Source organism: Cynocephalus volans, chromosome 15 (genome assembly GCF_027409185.1).
Source record: "Cynocephalus volans isolate mCynVol1 chromosome 15, mCynVol1.pri, whole genome shotgun sequence".
NCBI classification, from domain to species: Eukaryota; Metazoa; Chordata; class Mammalia; order Dermoptera; family Cynocephalidae; genus Cynocephalus; species Cynocephalus volans.
Window position 1 is genome coordinate 18,515,204 of NC_084474.1, and position 16,513 is coordinate 18,531,716.

Consider the following 16,513-nt stretch of genomic DNA (forward strand, 5'->3'; position numbering starts at 1 on the left):
TTGGGTTATGTTAGTACTGGGGTTGAATTGCCATAGCAGTTTGCTTTTAAGCACTGGAATACAACAGTGGCAATTTTGTTTTGCAAAATGTTATGTGATACCAGTTATTTCCATCCTTGAATAAGTTAACTTGATGAATTTGTTTATATAGAAAATAATGTTCCTACAGAGGGCTGAAATAGAGGGAATAAACAGTAGTGAAATGAAAAATTTAGTGTAGAGCTGCTCACATCTTCCTTCTGCAGCCCTGTATGCCATGTCATTGCTGCAGCTCTACAGACAAGTGTGCTGTCCTTTGAGTGGGTGGTGAAGGTAGCAACCCGCTGGTGGTGTGCCACTCTGCATTGTGTCTGTATCATTCACACGTGCTTGGTAATAAAGGACACAAAAAGGGTGGCTGAGGTCAGGGGGCTGATTTTCCTTGTGTGCCTTTACAGTAGCCTCCTCCCTACCTAGCATCCCACCTTGTTCTATAAAGTGGCAGAAGCTTGAATTTGTGGCCATTTCTAGAGAATTGGCCCTTTTCACAACCAAAATATAATTACATGCGTCTTTCCTATGCTGGGAAACCTAAAAGAATCTGCCCAGAAGCTGTTAATAGAATGTAGTGGAACAGAAAAAGATGTTCAGCATCTTAGAAAAAGACATTTAATGTCTCAGTGAGAAAAACGGGCCATATTCCTTGTCGTTAGTAGGACCAGATCTCTTTTCCCTTTCCCTTTTTACACTGAATATATTTTTTTCTATCCGTTTTTCTTGTGTTCTCCCCAAGTGTCCTCATGGCTTTCAAATATTGGCAATTAGTATTGAAAATAAAAGCTGAGATGTTTGTGGGCTGGAGAGGATGCCATTTTGCATACGGAAAGATTCATGGAGCTAAAATATGAGGATTTGCATTCTTCTTTTCAATGAGTTTTCTGTTGTGCATGCATGGGCCTTGTGAAATGAGAGAGAATTTGGAGGAAGTGCCTCCTTTGAATGACTCTTGAAGGATTTAGTGGTCCATTTAGCTACATAAAGATTCTTTGAATGTGCAGAAAGAAGGGAACTTGGCCAAAGATTGTGACTTGACTACTGAAGCTTAAGCTAAATGAAGCAGTGTAGACTTGCTGCTAGCGTGGTTTCTAGGAATGCATTTTGTTCCTTGCTCTGTTCTCCACCCCCAATGTTAAATTTAGTAGAAAACGAAAATGTTGTTTTTTCAATTAAGTGAAGATATTTTATTTTAAACTGGAAAATAAACACAGTGCTCTTATTTTTTAAAAACACACATAGTACCAAAAACATGTAAGATGTATTTTTTGCAAACCATGCTATCACTATCATTAACAGTATTAGTATTATTTATGTAGCAGCTTTTTCTGAGGACCTTAGCTTTTCAGATATTGTTTCCTCAGTTATGATCCAAGAGAGTGGCAGCTTTTACCAGAGAAATATTTTTATTGAGCCAACAAGCCCAACAGTAGCATATTGACAGACTAATACATATTTTATAGTGTGTTCTTGTATATGTAAAATTTTTCAATAGTGATTAGGCACAAAAGCAAATCATTAGCCAGTTTTACTTATAAGCCAGTTTTGCAAAAGCCAGATAGTCAGATATCCTCCCATCAGGTAGACAGGTGGTAATACGATAAATTAAACCCACAGCTTTTCCTCTTTCTATTTTCTTGTTCTTTGTTTTACTCAATGATATGATTTAGCCCTGACCCAATACATTGGGCAACTGGAAAGACAGAATTAAATTTTAGACATCGTGCTTGGGGTAAAGGGTATAGATTTCCTAACGTGTGGTTGTAGAATGGACTTTTGAGCCCTTTCAGTGATGGTGAGGTACAAGGAAGGCAAAGTGCCCATGGGCATCGTGTGGCTCTGCCCACTGACCTGCCAAGTCACTGGTTCATGAAATCCAAGCTCTAGGTCAGGGATGGGACCCTTTCTTTCTTGCTGTGTCAAAGGTTAGCTTCCCTTTTACAAAGGGGCAATAGGATCTTTTTCATCCCAAATCCTGCTTTCCTTTAGGATAACCATGTCAAAGCCTTTCCATTGCCAGTGAGAGGCCGTTTTGGCTCTTCCTGTATCTAATTCATCTTAAGTCAGCTGAATGAGCAGGGTGAGAGACTCGTCAGCTACTGTTTGGTATAGACCCTGATAACTTAGACAACGTGTGGTTCAGTTTGTATCCATTGGGGGAAGAGAATGCCTGATAGCATAGACCCTCAAAAGCAAGTTCTGCTAACTCATGCTCTGTGCTAGAGGTAGGAATGAACCATGGTGTGCTTGCTGGAAATTCATTTCTGCCCTCCCAGTGAGCTACTGTGTACTCCAAAGCAGTGGCCTTCTCCCACTTTGGTTTATGTGGGAGAAGGTGACGTAGATCCCACTTTCAACACTCACTGCACCCATCATGTCAAAGTTGAAAGGTGAGGAGGCTGTGAGCAGCAGTGGGGTGTTAAAGGGAGATATTTCTGGCAACACATTCCTTTGAAGTCTGTCTTAAGTGGAATTTTAGGGTGGAGCCTATGTTGCCATAGATGTGGTTGTGATGTGAGAGAATATAAAGAGCAGAAGGAATCCTAGGCTGATTTTATTTCTTTTTTAATTAAAAAAGTTTATATATGTGAAAATGCTTTTGAAAAATGAAATTCTGTGCAAATGCAAAGTTTATCACCTAATATGTAAAGGTCCTTTTGCTAGTCATCTTCTGCCTAGACATAGGCCCCCTTGAGTCATTGGATGCTTGTGCAAAGCTACTGTCTGGTGCATCAGTCATCTAAAATGCCAGCCCACATTTCAGTCACCCTTAAATGCAGTCTGTGTGGTTTAGCATTAAAATGTTAAATAGGGAAATAGTGTGGATTAAGAAAAAAAGACACCTTTTTTTTTTTCTTAAACATTAGAAAGGCGACACCTTTGAGCTTCCATTCGAAAACTAATTTTATGTATAGTTGTGACCTCTGTGGGAACAATATAATTTCATAGGAGTTTGGCTTCTCCTGTTAGGGTGGGTGGTGATACTTTCTCTTTTGTGGTTTCGCCATTTGGCCTGCCTGATTTTCATTCTACCTGTAGCACTTGATTGAAATATGGGCGGGCAGCACGTCTCATTTGTTGTATCAGCCACCCTGGCAGATCAGGGAAGATAATTATGTATGTAGGGAGCGGGGTTCTGACTGCCAAAGTTACCCTCACTTGTCTCCCTTCCTGGGTTGTGGGAATGCTGTGCATAAATGAGAGTGGCATCTTAGAATGTGATACAAGTAGTCAAATATGTGCCCTACAGTTTGGCACTTGGAAGGGTACACTATGGTAAAAGGCCATTGGAAGGCATACTTTTGCATCAGCTTTGTAATGTCTAATTTGTTTAATTCTTTATGTTGCATTACAGTGCTGGGTGGTGCCACATAGCCAAAATGGCTAATATCTGTGTTCAGCTTCTGCAATAAGATAACACGTTGAGTAACTGAACTTTTTTATGTTACTTCTGGCAGATCGTAATTCAATCTGTAACATTCAATAACTTGTAGATTTTCAATGTTAATTCTTGACTGCGTTACAAAAGTCATTTTTTTCTTTAGAATATATTCAGTATTAAAAATGGATTCAGCTTTTTCAAGAGAGCTTTCTCTACTGTATTTTCTTTTATTTTTTTTAACATTCTCCTTTAAAAAATGGTTAATACCACTTAATAAAATGGTTAATGGTAGCTATCCTAAAGACAGGGTACTAATGTTACTGGAAGACCAGTAAAAAAAATTACCGAAAAAATTACCAAATAGTCACTAGGGAAGGTTTCAGAGCCCTGAAGGGTACTCGGAAAGGCCAGCCAGTGCTCGACTCCCAAGGAGATCTCTATGAAGAGTGTTAGACAGCTTGGGCCAGTCCCAGGACTCAAACCAGGCAAGTTCTGGCTCCAGTCCTAGGACTGCTGCTTCTTGGGCTAAAGCATTAACCTCTTTGACCCTCAGCTTCCTCATCTGTGGGAAGTTTGATTGTAAAATGTAAAGGCGAGGTATGTTGAGTTTGAAATGCACGTTTAAAGTGAAAGCAAATTAGGCTTCTGGATCTTTTCTAATCTTTGCCATTCCTTTTCTAAATATTTAGCACAGTTAGTATACTAAGGGAGTATTTTATTCTACCACAGCTACTTATGATGATGATTAAAATTAAATTGGTTGTCTTAGGTAGTTCATCCAGTGACTCTAGGAATTTAAAAAGTCTATTAGTAATTTGTCATTGAAATTATACATTTGTTTTTCATAGGTAAAACAGAATTTCCTTTCTCTTCTTCTCACAACTTTTCTTTCTCTTCCTCAGCTAGAAGAGTAGAGTGAAGCACTTGTGGGTGGAGTTTAGGAGTTGGGGGTGGCAAGGCACCTGCTTAGAGTGAAGTGTGTGGGCTCCAGGTGGGCCAGTTCAGAACACTGAAGGTGCACGCTCTGCCTTGTGCAGAATCACAAATGTTTGGGTGGTCTGCTGACCACCCCTGGGGCCTGCACCTCAGGAGCGCTGGCTGTCTTGGTGTGACAGTGTTGACCTTTGGATTTATCATCTGCCATTCAGAGTTTGTTTTGTCTCTTTCCTCATTCGTTTATTCTGTCGTCTGCATTCTGTTACCTTCTAGTTTAGCTGCTAAATGAGTTTTAGTCTTAGGACTTTATTTGAAATTTTTTGTATTTTGTGGGGTTCATTTTACTTTATGATGTACCATATCTTATGCTACTTTAATTGATCTTTTAAAACTTTTCAAACTTTATCTTTTGTTAGTGTGCCTTTTTATCTTTTAATTTTATTTTTCATTGTCTAAAAAGTTTATCAAATAGTAGCAGAGCTTAAAGGAAATCCTGTGCCTTAAGTTGAGAGGTTTGAGGCCCTTCTCTGCCAGCATTGAGTCCTTGACCTTAACTGTGGACTCTGTTTTATTGTGGCAGCCCAAATCTTTTGAATTGCATTATGCCACAAGCATCCTGTACCATGCCTTGTGTGTTATCCCATGCCACAAACATCTCTCATACTTCTTATCCATTAGGTTCACTTCTTTATTAAAAAGCCTTTTCAGCATATAACGTTTCAATGCCTTTTGCTCTTCTCCTAAAAGATTATAGTGTAACATTTTGGAGAAGCTGAGTCCCCGAAAATGAACTTGGTTTACCTTTTTCACCTAAACCTCAAGGTTGATTTTTTCCCAATACGATGAGAATCTTCACTAACTTATCCCATGTAAAGGGCCTGTTTGACTGAGAGAACTCCCTCCCCTTGTCCAGATGTCTTTATTAACTGACCATATTCTTATCACATGTGGGTCCACACTATGGTTTCTTTTCAATTTTTCTTTCCGTTGAGGACTTAGAACCTTAGGCTGACACTAATCAGTGTTTAACTGCATTCAATTTTGTAATAAATCAGGGCAGTTACCTGACCTTCTAGAAAGCTCTGGTCCTTTGCAAAAAGCCTTATTTAGAATGCCTGCACTCTTTCTTAACAGAGAGAATTAGTTCTCTGTGCTATATTTTAGCTCAGATGAATACATCCAACCCCATTTCAGGTAATAGCACTCAGCCCATCTTTATGGACTCTTACTGTTGTAAGCTGAGTGTGAATCCTTTAATAAGAGTAGATTCCCTAGAATGCCCCTCTGTGGGACATATATTGCTCTCTGAATACAAAGCTTGTGTTCCCCTAATGCTTGCTTCTGAGAGTTCTCATTAAGATGGCGTATGCTTTGATGACATTGGGGGTAATCCCAGAACTTTAGAGCTTTGGCACGTAGCTCTGACTGCTTATCCGTGTGACTTCACTCTCATGAAGAAGTGTGAAATGTGAGCTCAGTGGAGGAACAGTGGCTCTTCAGATCTCCAGAGCATCTCCAGAAAAATGTTCTCCTTCCAAGATTATAAGGGATTGTGTAGCTTCATGAGCAGTTGGTTCTGCTTCTCAGTCACATCAATAATGATGGGAGATAAGGATCAGGAGATAAAAGAACTTTGTGAATAGGGAAGCAAAGTTTGTAAATGGTAGTCTTTTCCGTTGGTTTTGAAAAATTGCTAAATTTCACTGTGTTTTGGTAATTCTTTAGACCCATTGAACAATGCTTTACAGGTGTTTTGTCATAAAGATAGACACTATGGGATTTTCCTAAATCGGTGAATGGCAAAAATACTTAGAGTAATGCCTAGGATATAGTAAGTGCTATATACATGTTTGGTGTTGCTATTACTATTACTTGTATAATTAACCAGATCAACTAATATTTATATGTAACCTCTACCTGAGGAGGTACTAGGAATACAAAGATAAATAAGGTACAGTTCTTCTTGAGCTTACAGGATAGTTGGAGAAAGACACATACATACAGTGCTTTGACTTAAATACACTGAGGTAGTGTTACCACCGAATTTTATGTCTTAAATATCCCTTGTGTGAGGTGGCTCATGTGACATGTAGGAGTGAGAAGATCATATGTGAGCCAGACCGAGGTGGTCAGAAAATGCTTCTTGGAATGAGTGATGTCCAATCTGAGTCTTACAGATGAGCATGTTGGGGCAAAAGCGGAGGTAGGAGAGACAGATGTGTGTTTTAGAAGGATAGTTCTGTATGCTTACAGCATGAAGGGTAAAGGACAGGGACTGTGAGAAGAGTGGGAAAATAAAGCTAATGTTTCCAGTTGCAAAAATTGCAAAGGGCCTTGTAGGCCAATATTGAGAATCTCAGGCGTTACATATAGGGGATTTGACTTTAATCAGAATGATCCAGTCATACTTGCATTACAGCTGGTCATGCCGGTGACATGTGGAGAAGGATTTGCAAGTGATGTTTTGGAGGCATTACCATGATGCTGAGCTGGGAAATGCAGGAGGCAGAGCAGGTTTAGAAGAGGAATGAGGGCACACATTATTTCTTCAGGGCTCGTGCCATCCGGGGCTAATTTGAAAGTGTTCCCCACACATGCCTACTTTTTCTCGTGATCCCGCTCATAGGTTATGCATGGCAGCCAGCCTTGGCTAAGCCCTGTGGGTAACCATCACTGGGGCTGTTGGAGGTTCTGTATCTGTGCCAAGCAGTTCACTGACCTCATTCTCAGTGTTGTAGTGCTGGTTTAAGAGATGTTACCTGTTTACAACATTCTCATGCCCCCAACTGGAAGAGCTACCCTTTTTGCACATTCAAGTTTTTATTATAATTTGGAAGAAGAATGTATGGCTGTATTTTGGCTTTGACATTATAAAAGACCAGTTTTGAACCTTACAGATTTAAATAATGACTATGAATGTGTACTCTGTGTTCTTTCTCCACCGGTCTGATGTTGGGTAGCCTTGCACTTGGGGCGTGGGAGTGACGAGGCAGTGATGAGGCTGTTGTAATTGTCTGGGTGGGAAATCGCACTATGGTGGGCATAGGGAGGACTGTGCTGTGGGTTGGCTTGCTTGTTTCTTCCTTTAGTTGGTGGTTTGGAATGTTGATAAAGGATTTTCTCTCTATGTTGCTTAGATGAAGTCATCCTCAGTGAAGGTGGGGTCCTGTCAATAAGTCTCTGTAGTTGATTCAGTCCAAGTGGGTCTGAGCCAGGGCCAGAGAATACTTCCCAGACTTGGCTGTTTGTTTTCCAGATGTGTGTGAATGTTAAGCATCTGGGCCTGATGCTGCCACAGCTTTCCTCCATTATCTCATTTAAACCTCATAACGAATCTTGGAGGCAGGTACCATTAATAACCTCATTTTACAGATGAGGAGATTGAGGACCAGGGAAATTAAATTTTTCCAGGGTCACAGGCTATCAATGATGGGTGGAACTTGAACTAAGGTCTGTCTGACTCAAACCAATGCTCTTATCCACCATTCTATATTAAGCTTTATTTGTTAAAAGAAAATTTTTGACTTTGGTTTTTTGCGGGGTCAGGGGGCAAAGCAGTTTTAATATAACAGTTGGAAATCTAAATAAGCTTATTGCAGAATAGTAGCAAAGGCCATTTAATTTAAATAACTTTTTCTTTGACTGCAGTGTCTTTGGGTAGATACAAGATTTTGTAGCATCTTTTGACTTCTTAGGGTGTTTTTTGATGTGTATATTGATGCATGGAAAATCCCTGGCTGTCTCTGAACAACATTAATAGTGCAAGGTTGAATGAGTTTAGAAATCTTTCAATAATCAGATCTGGGGCAAGTGCTTCTCTTGGCTACAGGCTTTTTGTCTAAGCATTTGGAGAGGTCCTGTCTGACTTTCAGCCATCTTGGAGGTTTCATGCAGTTCATTCCTGGGAAGGGCAGATGGGAAATCAGTAGCACTTCTCTCCTTCAGCAAATTGATGTTTCCTCAAACCTGGGCTCTGGTCGGCTTCCAGATAGTAAGCCTTTTACTCCTGTAGGACAGTGCACACGGACCGGCAACCCCAGTAAATTAAACTGTACTTCGCTCTGGTAACAAGAGGTCACCGTGAAAAGCACTAGCTGCCAACTCACTTTACCTGGCAGTGGTTCAACTCTTTGACAGGCCTACCTCTGATTTAAACAAATTTGAGAAATATGTAAAGTTTTGGAAGCAGTTTTGCACTGATTTGATAAAAGAAACCACAAAACACTGCAGCGCAGGTGTTGAGAATGTTTGAAAGCTGATTGAGGGAAGCAGATGGCTTTAGTCAGTGGCATCCAGCCAAAAGAGCAGGTGCTGGTCATGTGACCGCTGGTTACCAGGGTAATCTGATTGCTCTTGGCGTGCAGATGAAAGGAAAGGGGCCCAGCGTTCAGCTGTAGTATTGTATAATTTGTGGCAGTTAGAGCGGAAATAAATGCTGGAAATGGAGCCTCATAGTAGGGGAGACTTCTGTCCATGTGTAGCGTAAACACTAGGACAGTTGGATGAGGAACTGTTGTATGGATTTTTTTTTAATTTAAAAAATATTCTTTCTGTGGATCTTTTGCAGACTTAAAGATTTTAGGATACTGCCTTTTAAAAATAAATAAATAAATAAACAGATCTCCTTAACCTGCCGTCTACTATAATCTCGAATTGTTTTAAGTGATTTCCTTATGTGACTATTTGCTATGCTAAAATGTTAACAACACAAAATAAAAACAAGCTCTGAGTATTTAAAAATAGCCAGTTTAAGATGATAAAATATTTTATTAGTTGGAAAAATACATTTTAGGTGTTTGATGGATACTTTATTATATTAACAGTACTTTTGGAATATTTTACATGACGTGCTTCACTCAGAAGCTTATCGATATCTTGACCTCTTTTGTAGTAGCTGAGGTTAAAAACATGCTGTTTAATGCATTCTGTCAACACACTTTTCTGGGTATTTATAAACTTTAATAAATAAAATTTGAAAGGGTTTTGAAATATATATATCTTTTTCTTTCAAAATTTATTAGAATTTGAGTCTCCCTAGAAACAGTAGAAAATAATCATTACTAAGGTAGGATTACTTTCAGTGTTGGGTAACAAATGATAATTAATGTTAGAAAATCTTGGGGCCAGTTTGGAAATTCAATTGGAAGGTAGCAGTAAGTGTACATTCTAAAGAATGTCAAGGAAAGGTTCTAGAGATGATGGTAAACTTAAATTTAAAAAAAAAATTCTTAAGAGTTTATTCATGTCTTTTGTCTTACATAACATTAAAATCCTATTAATGTTTGTCAGCAACATACTATGTATGGAACATGGGCTTTAATTATTGGGGTTGTTTTGCTATATTTTTGTATTTCAGAGACCTAGTTTTTTTGGGGAAAAAAGGCTAATTGTGATTATTTTAAAAATGCCTACCACCAAAATAAATCTTATTTTTTATTAAGAGCTCAGCATTAAGTAAAATTATGTAGAACAGGAAATTGTTAAATATTTTGATTATATTTTAAAAGGTTATAAATTGGATAAAAATGTAACTGGATGATATAAAAAAGGACACCTACTAGTACTGGTCAAAAAAGTACTTGAATAGGAGTATGTAAAACTATCTGTGAGAAACACAGAGAGATGATCATTATATTATAGTTTTCATTGACATTTTTAAAAAGATGTTCTGCACCTTAAAAATTTGATAGCAAAACTACTCTTTAATCTGGTTTTTCATTATGGCTTGGTGTATTGGCAGGGATTTTGCACAAATGAACAAATGTACTAAGTAAGTGTAATATTAGGAGTTTTTGCATGCAATTTCTTTTTAATCTGGTCAGTCATCAATATGGATTCTTGCCATAAACACTTAATTGAGAGTACCACTTAACTATAAATGGCCAACATGCATTGATTTATCAGTTGTCATTGATACTTTAGAGATATTAATGTGGGAAATACAAGGTATGGGACATATGGGAAACCACATTAAAAAGTGAACAATCCACTTTGAATTCTAGTAATAAGAAACCTGATTCAGAAGCAAGTGCTTTGAAGAAAAAGGTCAACAAGGGAAAAACAGAAGGTTCTGAAAATTCAGACTTAGACAAAACGCCCCCACCATCTCCTCCTCCTGAAGAAGACGAGGATCCAGGTGTTCAGGTAATACCATTATTCTGATCCCCGAGCCTTGGTTATTTAGCATGAGTAACTTTAGCTGTGTATAAAGTACACTAGACCTCGTATATCTTGTAATAGAGATGCTTTTGATATGTCTTTATTGTTGTCTGGAACATTATATCCATAGCGATGAGAGCCAGAGAGGCCAAGGAGAAAATTAAGCTCCTGATCAGAGCTGCTTGGTTTTGCCATCTTTGACTCATAATTAATAAAATGGAGAATCTCAATTTATTTCTGTAAATTATATTTTGATGTTTATATATATGTTTACAGAAGTAAATGAAATATGTTAGCATTAACATATAGGTTAACATATTGTTAATATATTTGTTCATTTAAAGCATCATTCACATTTTTAAATTGCCCTGAAATTTGGTTGCTTGTCAGTCTTTCATTTTTCAGAAAAAAAATCAAGATGTAATTTATAGCTTGTTTTAAGGACTCTGACATCTGATGGTCAGAGTTGAGATATGTTCATATAATACTAAAGTTCTGTGAACAAGTCAGTGACTTTCTGGATGGCGACTCTGCAGAATTTTCCAGTATTAGATTCTCCTGATTTTTGGAGAATTTTATGGGAATGAATTAAAATACTAGTCCTGAAATAAACATTAGGAATTTGGGTTCTTGTGAGTAAAAGCACATTGCCTTCACTGATTGGACTGAGAGGGACCCTTACACGTGACAGTTAAAAATTATTTCCTTGTTAGGTTCCCTGGAAGCTTGCCAGTATGGTCCACTGGGATGGCTGGGAATGTAACTTATGTGAATGACATCTGAGTTATCAAGGAGCAGCCTGGAATAGGAAGCCGACCCCTAGATGCATTCTAGACTTTTTTTTTTTTTTTTTTACCATTTAGTGCATGCTCAGGGCTTCCTACCTATGCTCCTAACAGTTAGAAACAAAATATTTGCCATATGCAGCTCTCTTTTAAAGAATATCAGATATTTTGGGGTTTTTTGTTTGTTTGAGTAGAACTCCCTGATATCCGTAACTTCACACAGTGGCGTAAGTTAAGGACCTGAAAGGGTGAGAGATGGAGAGAGAGTGTGAATGGATGTGTTTTGGTTTGGTTTGGTTGTATAACTAATATAGTGATGCCTTTGGCAGTGTGGGTTAATTAATGTAATTTCCTTTTATACATCAGAACAAAGATTGGGAAGGTAAGTAGATATATTTTTTTAAATAGCTCAGGGAGTTTTAAATTAAAATATGTTAGTGATTTTGGATTTTATTTTTGTCTTCAGGAGTGCTTTTTCCCTTGATTTATGTTTGTTTATGACAATAGTATTTGGATAGTATTGAAAAGATTTATCCACATGAGTCAGGGAAATTCTGTTATTCTTTCACAAATACTGCTGCTCTTCTTTAAAAGTCTATTTGTATTAATTCAGACTCAAATGGACTTTATGCTTTTTGGGGTTTTTTTTTTTTCCCTGCATTTCCTATAGATCAATGCTAACCAATTCACATGAATGTTGGTGCATCTTTTCTAATTGGCTAGTGCTTAACTGTTATGAGTTCAATAGCTTTAACATAAGCAACCACACAAGGAGATCTGACTTTGAAGGCAGTGCTTTCTTGATATCTCTGACACAGGAAGTGATGCATGCTGACTGGTTGTTTATTAATGTTTCTTCCTGTAGCACATGCACAAAGGGCTTAGAGTTTTGTGATTCTTGAGTTTTGTGATTGATTTACTGAAGTAAACGCCATGTAATTTTAACTAACTCAAAATTGTGTCACAGAGTACTACAACAGTGAGATCACGGAAGCACATTTAAATCTATTCAGTACACCTGTTATAACTAGAAATATCTTTTTGAAAGTAATCCAAGTTTTAAAATCAGCCTGTTATTTTAGTGTCAATTCAAAAGTTTTGAGTTATGGTTTAAATGCAATTTTTACATTTCATTTTGATTCATAAAAATCTTTCATATAATAGTGGTTTAACAGACCTTAATAGAAACATTATGTAATAAATAATTTCATTTGATATTGGGAAATTGTAAAAGGAACATTGATACCAGAAATAAATAAACTTAAGATCTTTTATTATTTAGAAAGAGGAGAAGCCATATAACAAAAAATTTCAGAAAATTGAGTTCTAATTGTATTTTGAGCTCTTTTACACTTATGAAATGACCTCGTATCCACTACTAACCCCATCATGATTGCACAGATTTATATCACAAAGTTGAAATGAGAAGTAATTTATATTATAAAAGTTCTATTTACCAATACATAAATTTCTATTAAAAAATAAGAAAACTCCCTCCATTTGATCATCCTGGAACATTTCTTTTCATATCAGAGGGGATTTAGTGTAGACCCTATCCAGTTACTTATGCTGGGAGAATGCTTGTGACAGAGTGGCCTCAAGCATGGAAACCTAGTAAAACATCACGATGGGTCATTCGTAGCACATTCTTCCTTAAGGTAATGACGTAAAGATGGAAATATAAATTAATTCATTTCAATTTAGTTGAATTGATGTATCAAATGAAATACAGATATTATGCTAAATTTCACAAAATTAAAACATTGTTCTTGATAATAGCCTTTTATATCTTAAAGAAACTGACGGTCCAGAAGTGAGGGATGGTAAAGTGAGCCTGATAGCAGGTGTTAAGTAGGTCAGCTTTGGAAAGAGGGAATGGAAGCTGTACAAGGTAACTGGGCCACTTTTCTTTGGAAAGCTGGAGCTGATTAATGATGACTTTAATCCCACTAATTGGATTTTGCATTATGTACCATGTACTGTTCTGAATGCTTTCAATGAATTCCCTTATGTGATCTTCACAGTATTCATATGAGGTAGCTGCTATCATTAACTCCATTCTACAGACCAAGAAACTGAGGTCCACAAAATAAACTGTTCAAGTCACATGATAAGAGTCAGGCCTGATTTAAACAGGGGTGCTCCACTCTAGGGCCCAGGAGGAGGTCAAACTGCTTCCTGTGAGGTGGGGAAGGATTGTAGATGGCAGAACCCCTGCTGGTTTCTGTGCTTCCTTCACCTGGGATTGATTGTTCTGGGCAGCACCAAAGCTTTGTTCTTTAGAGGATGATCCTTGGGCCCATGTCTCAATTCCCTGTGGTCTAAGCTGCTAGGAAGTCTGTTAATAAAACATTACCCCAAATAGGCTCATGTCAGAAAGATACTTTGTGCCTCTGCAGCCATGACTGTATAGGGCTTGGAGCTCACATTCTTAACAATCCATTTGATGGTCATATCATACCAAGTTTGTATTGCGAACTCTATCAACTCCCTTTTTGAGAGCAGGGAGAGCACAAATTTAACAAGATTAAAATCAATCAATACCAATCTTTGGGAAAAAGTGCTGGGATTGTGTTGGTCCTGACTTGAGAGGTGTCCGTGCCTGTCTTGCCTTTGGTGCACGTGATGGGTATTTTGCCACTCTCTGCCTTACTGTCCCAACTTTAAAATTCACAAGCCTCTTTAAAAAGTTTTATTTCATAATTCTTAGAAGAAAGTTTATATGAAGTGTTATTTTTCTTAATGTTCTGTTTATTCTGTGTGCTTTGCAAACTCATTCAGTAGGTTGCAATATTCTTGCAATTAGCAATTTACAGCTGTCATTTTCAACATAAGATTTTATCACATACACATATTAATGAAAAAGTTATTTCTCCCCATTTTAATTAGCTTACAAAACCTATTCTTCGTCAGAAAGGTCAAACAATGCAGAATTATTTTGAACAAAAAATGCAAAATCCCCTCCATTCACTTTTGTCCCCAGAGTTAATAGATATGAACAATTTGTTGTGTCCTCAGATTTTTCTTTTCTGTTATTGGAAGCATACACGTACGCTTTCATTTTTAAGCAAATATTCATTGAATCATTGAGAAGTAGACAAGAAATACAGTCTCTTTGTCTTAAGGAGTTTTTATATTGATGATCCACACATACAAGTGCACAAATTTTTTTCTTTTTTATCTTAAATAGAATTATAAGCTACTATTGTTATGTGACTTGTTTTTCCTTTTATTTAATGATTTATCTTGCTAGTATTCCCGAGGTATGTTACGTAGCTTACTGAATGTAAACTGCTGAATCAAAGGGTTGGCATATTTTAATTTTGACAGATAGGACCACATTGTCCTTCAGGGGCTGTCCTGGGTTACATTTTGACCGCAGGAGTGTGAGAGTACCCATTTTGCCAATAATCCTAGTATTGCTAGCTATTGCCAATCTTTTAAATTTTAACCAGAGTGGTAAAAAATTAAATTTAGAAAAGTAAAATTACTTTTCATAGTCATTCATTGTGAATTTTACCATTCAACTCTTTATCTCTTCAAAACTTTTCAGACTATTTCTTTTAAGACCAAAATTAAATGCAAAAACCTTTTATTTAAATGGCCTTCTGAAATATTATGGGTACCTTGGATAATGTAACAGTATTTGTCTAGAGCTTTGTAATTTACAGATTATCTTCTAATGCATTCACTTTTTTGGACTCTTTTATAGGCAAAGTGTTAAAACATACAAAAGTAGAGAGAATAGTATAATGAACCTCCATAGTTCTATTACCCAGCTCCAATATTACAGTTGAAAGTTATGAACACACTGGCTGAGTAAGGAACAAGATTTGTTGTTATTTTCATTTTTCAGCTGAGAGGCAGAGCTATGGCTCTCCCAGGCATCTGACTTCAGATTTTCTCCCATTTCTATTAGATTGGTTGTTGCCATGATCTTTTCACGTAATTTATAGGATTAAAGTTATCAGAATTTCTGTAAGATTAATTTTTTAAAAATGTCTTACCATTCTGAGCCATTATAAAGAGCATCAGTGATTGCTTTTTAAAACTCCCTTTGTTGGATTTTTGTTTTAGAAGAGGCGGTCCAGCAGGCAGGTAAAGAGAAAGCGATACACTGAAGACCTGGAGTTCAAGATTTCTGATGAGGAGGCAGATGATGCAGACGCTGCTGGGAGGGACTCCCCCTCCAACACCTCACAGTCAGAGCAACAGGTGAGCCAGCGGGTTTGTGTGACTCACGGATGCATTTTAAAAGATGGGCTGGAAATTTTATCGCTGGAATCCAAGAAATTCAATGGCAGCATTGGACTTTCAGCAGGAGAACAATCTTGTAATATTGGCTAATGTGCTATGGGAAATTAGTTGTTTAGCAGTATCTTTTAAAAAGCCCTGTTCACTAAGATTTATTTTTATATAAGCCTGTGATATGTAGTTTGACACAATTTTGGAGAATTAATGGTCTGTGCTGAGGAAGAGTCAGAGCTAGAATGCAAGAAGCTGAATTTACCTCTGAGGATTTGGTGCTATAGCTTCTGGGACTTTAATAAACCACTCAAGCTTGTCTCCTGCTGTTAGGCGCCATAAGAACCCCTTTATGAAATTACTCCCTTGTAGTACCCAGCAGGGCATACTTTATTCTCCGTGCAATGTAAATGATGGATAAAATAGTTTGTATAAAATATGGGTAGTAATGTATGATTGATTATTGTAAGATCTTTTTAAAAAAAATAATACTCTTTTCTAACCATTACTGTACTTTGGTTAAACTGGTAACCCATTGAAAAGTATATTAAATGCACTTTTGTGTTTTATTTCGTAATTTGTGCTATGTTAAGTTATTATATGATGTTTTATGTGACCTCAATAGATAAAAGCCACCTACAATAACAGAACGATGAGAATATTTACCCCATGGGTATAGATGAAGAAAAGTTATATTTTTGACTGCTATCATGCAGAGATTATTTTCTCTTGGCAGCTGGAGTTTCTGAATGCTCTCTGGCTTTAGGGACCCATGCTAGTCCACGTAATTAAACCACATAATCATCATGAAGTAATAAGCACAGATCTTGTTTTTGCCTCTCTGTAGAGTGAGAGTTTTGTTCTTTTCAATCATATTTCCCACTGGTGACTTTGTACCCAGTGATTTATAGAGTATGGAGGTACTGGCAAAGGGGAATGATCTCTTGCTTTTATAGCTTAGGATGAAATGTTT

At 37.3% G+C, this 16,513-nt stretch overlaps 1 protein-coding gene across 4 annotated transcripts in view; it reads left to right on the top strand.

The window, feature by feature from the left end:
• CHD7 (chromodomain helicase DNA binding protein 7) overlaps positions 1-16,513 on the top strand; it is a 177,776-nt gene that overhangs the window by 102,400 nt on the left and 58,863 nt on the right. For all 4 annotated transcript variants that reach the window (XM_063080139.1, XM_063080142.1, XM_063080140.1 and 1 more), the window contains 2 exons: positions 10,354-10,495; positions 15,373-15,510. In XM_063080139.1, the coding sequence (XP_062936209.1) occupies positions 10,354-10,495; positions 15,373-15,510 (280 nt within the window). The remainder of the gene's footprint in view (positions 1-10,353; positions 10,496-15,372; positions 15,511-16,513) is intronic.